Source organism: Sinocyclocheilus anshuiensis, unplaced genomic scaffold (assembly GCF_001515605.1).
Source record: "Sinocyclocheilus anshuiensis isolate Anshui unplaced genomic scaffold, SAMN03320099.WGS_v1.1 scaffold2845, whole genome shotgun sequence".
Taxonomy (NCBI): domain Eukaryota; kingdom Metazoa; phylum Chordata; class Actinopteri; order Cypriniformes; family Cyprinidae; genus Sinocyclocheilus; species Sinocyclocheilus anshuiensis.
The window spans coordinates 3,937-13,138 of record NW_015538120.1 but is presented as its reverse complement, the minus strand read 5'-3'; the positions used below and the strand labels follow the sequence as shown (position 1 = coordinate 13,138).

Genomic DNA, 9,202 nt, shown 5'->3' with positions numbered 1-9,202 from the left:
GGCAAAATCCCAGCAAACAGCCGCAGTAGTCAACTCAGAAGAAAACAGCTGAGAGAGAGAAGAAGAAGGAGAGAGAAGTTTTGCTCCCAATGTTAGGAAAAATGACAGGGTGGTGGCGCTGTTAAATTGATACATCTAGTGGGTTGGTTTTGCTGTGTTAGCAGGATAAAACTAACTTAACCTAAGTACTGAGGAAACCCTCATTTTCCTTTTGGGGTTTTGCCACTAACGGGCTTAAGCCAAATGGGTAAACTTATGAAAATTTAGCTGAGTTAATTAAATAACTGAAGGAGCAGTTACCCCGGAAAGGGTTTCTTAGAACTTCCGGGCTACGGCTGTTACTATGGCAACGTACCCTGCAATAACTAGCGTGTGCTACACACAGTCGATGGTTATACACAGTTTAAGTACATTGCAGGAGATGTCAGCGCATCTCGCACTACACAACCAAAAAGCACTATAGATTCTTATCTTTTCTTATAGCGTTGACCAATCTCACCTCGTTAGAGTGAGGTAAATTAATGTGCAGATTTACTGCAATTAATTCACTGTCATTGATATCTCGGCAGATATCAGCACATATTTATACAGACAAAAACACACGTGGATTTAACCACAATTCTTACTTGATCAAGATTTCACAATTCTCCCAAAAAAATAGCGTTCGGATACTCTCTGAGCACCGCATTTTCAAGTTCACTAGTTTTAGTGAATTAAATGGCAAGAGCATTAATTAGCTAAGTTAATGGTCTCAAGCCGGGAGATTTAATAGCATAGACGAATTTGGAAGTGGAACACGCACCAACAAATCGAACTATGAAGGCCTTTTAAAAGAAAGAAATGACGAATCCGCTCACTTCTATTCTTAATCTGTTTTAGCAGACAACATCTAAATGTTAATTTTTTACTGCAGTTCACTTCTTTAAACACTCGAGTTGCACATTCATTCAACACGCTGGCATGCCATAATAACAGGTACAATAACACACAAAACTCTGTTTCTCTGTATCTAATCTATTCTTCCGGATAAAAATAGAAAAGATTCACAATACTATCTTGGTGTCATGAATTTTTTATTTTTTTTTAAGCCAAATCTTTGCCAGCTTTCTTTCTCAACCATCTGTAATGAAATTAACTATTTTTATTTTGTAAGAGAATTAATTATTATTAATTTAGCTCAGGTTTTGAGAGGAATCAAATCTGAAGATTCGAAGTCAACCTGATTAGAACTGATTTCAAATTTGATCATTTACACTTTATCAACTGTTCGTCGTTAACGTCCGTGTATCTTAAGAATTTGAATATTTGTATTATCCCTGGCCACAGGTTAATACATGCTTTTGATAAGTTATAAGCTACGAGCTAGGTAACAAGGATCTTTGGCAAGGTTTGACTTTAAAATTATACGACACCAGACAATGATTCTTTATAAATGAAAACAAAATTTATTCTTTAAAATTACAACACAAGACAATGATTCTTTATAAATTAAACAAGAATTTATTGGCTATTCTAGATTACATGAAACTAAGCTAAAACAGACACACAAGGGTTCAGGGAAATTATGTTAACGGAGTTCTGAGGAAAACCCAACGTTTTAGCAAGATATTTGCTACAGTTCTTTTACTTGCAACCTGAGAAAATTCATAAAGCAGAGACTTGGCTTATGTTTACTGCTTAAAATTAGCTCGGCACCAGTTCAGCAGATAGAAGCTTTGTTTGTTTACTTGCGTTTGGGTGACAGCTGGAAAGCTGAGTTTCCTTGTTTGGCTGCTTGAGGGAATTCCGTTGCTGATTGGTTGCTGAGATGACGTCTGGATGACGTCCTTTTGGGAGAGCCCTCGGTGGTGATTGGTTGGTTGCCTGGTGACGCAGAGGCTTTGGCAGTTCTTCTGAGAGAGTTTAAGTTTGCAAGACTTTAGGCTTTCGAAGATCTCTGGCATTCACGAAGCTTCAACGGAGTGTTTGAGTTCTGGATGACCAATCGCTTGATGGTGCAGCTTGTGAGCGCAAGTTGGAGCGCGATTAACACAAAGGCCAAAAGGCCTCGGTCGGGAGAGCAAGCGGCGAAAGAGCACCAAATCTGTTTTGCATTGGGTTTTTGATCCGCTTTTATACTTAAATGATTGTCTTTTGAAATTGTCTGTTGTAAGTTTTATGTCCCTTTGTCTGACCGAAGGAGAGAAAAGGGTGCGTCCCTTTTGGAATGCAGGGAGAAAAGGGGAGATGTCCTGAGGTCATGACAATGTCACGGGTGTAGATCTGCCATTCTTCTTGCTCGGACATGAAGCTATTAATCTTGTCGCTTTCTGTTTATCAGATTATCAATTTATGCATTAAACGGTCATGGGGTCCAAGAGTGTCTGTCGCTGGAACATTTCCAGATACCAGGTTCTTTGTTCTGTTGTTTATTAGATAGTTTATTTATGCTGAAGCCAGTCACGAGACAACACTGACGTTCTGTTGCTTAAATGAGTCCAGATGCAGGGGTCAGTTATTGCTGTCTTAGTGCTTGCCGACCCAGGAGGTGGTTTTGTAAATCACTCTCTCCTTGTGTTTCTTGTAAAGATAAGCTGAGCGGGACAGGAACTTATTTGAGACAATTGGCGCCTGGGCTGACCATGGTTCAGTTTTACGACTCTCACATGGTTGGGAGGAGACCTTAGTTTTTCCGGTGGAATGCGGAGATTCCATCGTTCATTTGTGTCTGTTCACAGAGGCCCTACAGGAGGATCTGGTGGGGCATCAGAGTTTTGACTCGGGAAGCAGTTATCTTCAACTCTGCCTCTCATGGCAGATTTTTCATGTCTGCATTGTGTTTCTCAGCCTTTCTCCATACTAACCCCTCCCAGAAGTGTCAGATTCCTCTTACAAGGGGTGCCAATCAGCCCATTCCTTTTCTTCTCTTCACAGCCATGATGTCTGTTTCTTCATGTTGTATCGCCCATTGGCAGCTGTCCCAGAAGTCTTCTGGTTTCTTCTATAGAATGAACACTCAAGAGAGCCGCATTGTAAATTTTGACCACAACTGCATATAAGCAATCTGTGCTATGGTCAGTCATTTTGTGCAACTGTAGAAAATTGAAGGAATCTCATCCAGTTAACAATATATAGCAGTTCCTTATTTTATTTTAATAAAGCAAGTTCTTCTTTGCGGGTAAAGAGCAAGAAATTCCTTCGTTGCAGAATGCAGAAAAGAGCAGTAACCTATTCTGACTGATCTGAGCATATCATGCTTCTATAAGCCTTATCAATACATCAGCATGATGCATTGTATTATAACTTCAGACTGAAATCTTGTAAATAGTCTACCAAATGTGACAACCAAAGTCAAGAAAAATTAATTTTCTTCTTTTCTCTTTTTATTATTAGATGAAACCGGCCATTTAAAGTAGTCACTCAATCTTGTTCTCATTCATCGCTCTACACAAGTTATTTTAGTTAACACAAACTAATGTCTCAATCTCTGCAAACTACCACATTTCAAGCTGTCCCCCAGGGATAACGGACACAAACTCCATACATCTATAGATAACAAGATGTAATACAAGCTTGTAGGGATTTCTAGTACATGAACGGACACTGCTATGCTCCTATCAGCCATCAGGAGGTTTGCTAATCATCCCAGCACATGACTCCAATATTCTGGGTCGACTTCCTGCCAGTCGTGTCGTCATCTACTCAGAGGAGTGATTAAAGATTGATCCAATCAAGAGACAACAAAGCTTTCTTTGTATCAAGGACTGAAAAGGTTCGTTCACAACATATAGAAACCACGATGTCTTGTGACCACCAATGAATAGAACTAGTATATCCAGCAGGAAAAGGATGAGTAAATTAACTAGTGCCCTCAGGCCCGCAACACGCCACTCGTGAAAACGAGTGTTAGAAGTTTGAAACTTCATAAGAACTTCGTCAACTCTCATTCTAATAATCTGTTTGTGTGTATGTGTGTTTTAGCGTAGTTTTGATGTATTCTAGAGTAGCCAATAAAATTCATGTTTCATTTATAAAGAATCTTTGGTTTGGTGTCATATAATTTCCAGGTCAAAACTTTTGCCAAGATCAACGTTACCTCTCTAAGAGCTTACAAATGATCAAAGAACGTATTTATCCGTGGCCAGGAGAATACATAGTCAATTTGTTAAAATATACTGAGGTCACGGCTCGCTGGACGACCCTTGATTTAAAGTGTAACATAACAAATTTGAAATCGGTTTAATCAGGTGAACTTCGGGGATTCAGACCCGAGTCCTATCAAAACCTGAATGAATTAATAATAATTAATTCCCTTACAAATTTAAGTAGTCAAGTTATCTACAAGCTATATATTTAAAGACATGTATTTAACCAGCTATTATGTATTGATTTAACAATGTAATTCTCCTGTGGCTCCAAGTATTGCGTTTAACTTTCCGGAGCCAATACATAACTCAAATATTATAAAAATCTTTTTAGCCAAATCATCTAAATACAGTTGTACATCTCTGCTCGTTACAATGTCATCCATCTAATCAACAGTATTGTGTCATAATTGTGGCTTGGTTGGTGATTGACAATGCTTTTAAAAATAGCAGCGCACTTGATCTAACACAGCAGAGACAGAACAAAGCAAGAGTAGATTCGTTTAAAAACTTCACTAAATCCAAGTTGATTTAGTGAAGAATGGCAAATAGCCATTAGTTGAATGTGTACTAAACAATTTGCTGAAACATAATACTCTGCTGTTTCACCCATCCTGTCCAGATCAAGGGACAAATACAATTAGAATAATTGCGATTTTAGCAATTTATTTGTTTTAGTGCCTTGCAAGGACTTCACAATACCAACTCTCAAATCATTTAAAAATCATTCAATCTTGGAAGGACTGAGAATATGTCAATGTGAGAACAGGTAACAAAGATAGCTTTTCACGAAGCGACCATTCGCTTTTTACGAATGAGTAATGAAAAAGGTATCTTTTGCAAAATATCTATTCTCCTTCCCACACATAAATCGTGAGGATAACCTGCAGATGAACAGTCGGTCGCGATCCGATACTGTTCTTCCCGTATATCTTAACTTACACAATACGAGGATAACCCACTCTGCCAAGTATGGTAGAGTCCAAATTCACGGCATGAAAATATTATACATTTCTTAGCAGACAGTAAGAATAATTCATTAAAGATTATTTCTCACCTGTCTGTAGAAATTCCCGGAAAGACCGAGCCCCCATTTGTTAAGAATATCTTAGTTCTTTATCTTTCGATGCCATTCGACTATTCTCAGTCCTTGCATGGGCCCATGGAAAGAATTATGAACATGAAGCTAATTGTCTGAAGAGGGGCCCCACCATTTGAACCCTAAGTATCATATGCGCATGCGTGTATACATTGAGATAAAGAGAGGTAAGACTACCGAGAGTAGAGAGAGAGAGCACAGAAGGAAGGAGGGAAAAGCGCAAGGGGAGAGAACGGGAGGGTAAGAGAGAGAGCACAGACAGGCAAACTCACAAAAATATTCTGGCAGAGAGCGTGATATAATCTAACAGTAATCCACTGCGTCTTCAGTGGCTCAGGTGTCGGGAGTAAATGACGACTATGTTCATTATTACATCCAACAACAAAACATCTCAATTGCTTATTAGTAGACATTCTTGTCTACTCCTGCTCCAGCGTCGAAACAATGGCGGACTGTTTGCAGTTCACTCAGGGTGGGTCTAAGGTAAAAGACCAGTGTCAATCAACAATCATGGGAGGGGCCTGAGTCTGTGTGACATCACACAGCCAATAATCTTAGAATGGCTTGATTTGAGAAAGGGGTTATCATTTATCGGGATTTAAAAAAAAAGCACTGGGTGGATGTTTATCATAATTGGGTGGTTGTGTACACACACTGCCAAGACACATTTCAGTACAAACAACATATAAAAGTGAATTTTGACCCCTTTAACATTTTGCTGTCAACACAGTATAGGAAAAGTGTCGCAAAAATATAACATCTGTTATTTAAAATTATAAGCAAAATATGAACAAATCCGTTGGCTTGTAGCCTTTGCGAAATGAAATCACTTTTTACTTGCCTGACGTGGGTTTCTTAGCAGTAAACTCACTGACCATTTTCCAGTCCAAGTTGAACGTCCTTCAAGGACAGCGCAACCACACTTTATTCTGCTCTGTCACTCATCGACAACCTGCCTGTTTTGTCTGAGGACCGTATATTTACCACTGGTACAGCCTGCACTGAGCACTGTTATGCACATGCTGCATGCTCAGACTCCGCAAATAAAATGCATGACGCAGAAAGCACTGGTCCATGCGTGCAGCATGTGCATAACAGTCCTGAGTGCAGGCTGTACCAGTGGTCAATAAGAACGAGTAAGCGCAGATATGCTGTTCTGAAAGGACGTCAGGAACGGGATATTGTTAGACCACCCGCTCCCATTCAAATTACACCAGAGTTACGACCGCTACCGTGTTTTATTCAGAAATTTAATCCCGCGTCGCAAAAAATCTGGTCGGGTCCCACGGTTCCCACAATGCAGACCTCTACTGTGACTCATGGCGTAGGTTGGAAGCACTTTAATCTTTTCATCTTTAAATTATCATTATATGCAGTTGGAGGTGCATGCTGAATACCTAAACACTCATAGCACTCACTAAACGAGCCCAGCGACATTGTTTTCCACTCTAATAATGCGGAAATCAACACAATGCACGGCCTAGGAAAAAAAGCTTCCTGAAGAAGATAAATCTGAGATTTGATGGCATGGGCAGATCTTTTTGAGGCATGCGGTTTATACAGGCTTAAGTCAAATGTCACATCTGGAAGGCATTTTGCTATAACATCAGCTACTGATGCTGCATTGAGTGAACCTATGAATTTAGTAGTATTATCAATTTGACTAACACTGTTGAATTCTGCAACATTATTTTCATTATTTTCCTTAGTATCACTGTGAAGCTGCCTTGAAACAGAATTTATTGCATCAAACACTATGTAAATAAATGTGACTTGACTTAGCCAGCACAAAATGTGCACACATTCAAGTGAGCTTTATTGTCATTCAGCTATTTGTGGAGACATACAGAGGAATTAAATTTCATGCCTCACAGGACAACGGTGCTACATATCTAAACATATACAGTATGAACAAACATTCAGTTCAAACATTTAAAAAAAAAAAAAACCTTTTGTATATACCTTGACAGAGAAACAAGTTAACATTCAACCATTGTCTTTCTATATACCCTTTCAAGGTACCTATAATTATTCCCATCCTGGTGTTGCTGGCCGCAGTGTTCCTGGTACTGGCACCCATCATTGATGACCCTCAGATTGAGTACCTCTATGTGACCCTCTTCATGCTGAGTAGCATTGTGATTTACATCCCTTTCATTCATTTGAAACTGTTCCCAGGATTGTTAAATAAACTCACAGTCTTCCTTCAACTGTTCCTAGAGGTAGCACCAACTGCCAAAAACCTGTAATGCCGATGGAACAGACCTGTCAAATTCAGTGTATTTGTAATTCAGATGTTATAGGTTCTCACAATTCTAAATATAAGTTTGAATAGAAAACAAAATCACTTGGTTCTATTCTTCAAATCATACATCTGTCTATATGAAAGTCAAAATCTAAATATGAATAATTGCTTTTTTAAGAAACAGATGGTAAGGTAAAAATCTTTGATAGTAACTATTCTTAATTCATCTTTTGGTAACACTTTACAGTAAGAGTCTACATTCTACAGTTCCTGTGAAGAAACTACATTTTTAAATTTTAACTGGTGCTTTGTGGATTCTTGCTAGCATAGCTTCAAGCAAACATCTTCTGACTATAACAGTATTTAGAAGTAATTTTAGATCAGCTTCTACATCTGTAAGAAATATAGTGGTTCATCATTACTTAAGTTGTACTGATTTTTTGTTTTGTTTTTGTTTAATACAACATACATTTTAAATCTGTTAATATTATTTTATGGACCTGAACATTAACTAACATTATCAAAGATGAATAAATACTGTAACAAATATATTGCTCTCTGTTAGTTCATGTTAGTTAATGCATTAGCTAACATTAACAAAGCAGACCTAATTGTATAGTGATATCAAGGTTGTTTTTTGTTTTTTTTGTGTAACAAAGCATAAGCATTTAACCACATGTCCAAATATAAATTGCATAACCCCAATCATAAATATGACTACAAACAGGGAACATTGGGGTCCAGGCACCAACGGATCATGTGGGAAAAATGGCAACAGTATCAGTTATTAAATGTCTCTTTATGGAAGTATCATTCCTTGTATTATATTAAAAGAGACACATAATGTTGTCTCTTAATTTTAATTAAGCAATACATTCAGTCATGTCTTGTAACTTGATAAATATGCTCTCAATATGATTAGGGTATATAAAATTAATTTAAAGATATTGTGGAGATCACAGATTTCACACTAAAACATTTGTTTTTCTAAGTTAATCAATTAACAATTTACACTGATTTTAATCTTTGAAACCTAAAAGATTTCTTATTCTGTGGCTCATTATTATTATTATTATTATTATTATCTATCATCCCCATTGATATAATTGGTTAATACTTTAGAAATTGCTAATAGCCCCCTAAGCATCAGAAATTATAATGGGCCACACCTAACAAATATATTGTAACGTATATGCTAAAATAGATTCTTTTGATAACTTCTTTGTTAGCATGGCAACTTGTTTATCCTCATGTCCTTTCATATCAAATTTGTATAAGGATACTGAATATCAAGTTTATATATTTTGGACATTGATTTTAGGTCAATTTGTAAAAATAATTTAGGTCAGTTTACAAATTAGTTGATGCCTGATCATTTAATTTGCATCTTCACAATGCTTTGTTGTATCAAAATTTGTTTGATATCTTTTTGTCATGACTTCACAAAATAAAAAGTGGCTGTAAGAAAAGAGCTAGAGTATTGAAAATCCCCATTTCCACCATCAGGGCAATAATTAAGAGGTTCCAATCAAATAAAGATGTTACAAATCTGCCTGGAAGAGGAGGTGTGTCTATATTGTCCTAATACACAGTGAGGAGGAGAGTTTGAGGGCCAAATAATCCCCAAAGATCACAGCTGGAGAACTGCAGAGATTAGCTGAGTCTTGGGGTCAGAAAGCCTAATATATATATATATATATATATATATATATATATACTGTATATATATATATA

At 37.4% G+C, this 9,202-nt stretch overlaps 1 protein-coding gene across 1 annotated transcript in view; it reads left to right on the top strand.

Annotated features, from left to right (window-relative positions):
• Positions 1 to 7,472, top strand: part of LOC107683677 (b(0,+)-type amino acid transporter 1) — a 166,608-nt gene extending 159,136 nt beyond the window's left edge. The window contains exon 6 of the mRNA XM_016479750.1: positions 7,242 to 7,472. Within this exon, the coding sequence (XP_016335236.1) occupies positions 7,242 to 7,472 (231 nt within the window). The remainder of the gene's footprint in view (positions 1 to 7,241) is intronic.
• Positions 7,473 to 9,202: the final 1,730 nt, after the last annotated feature.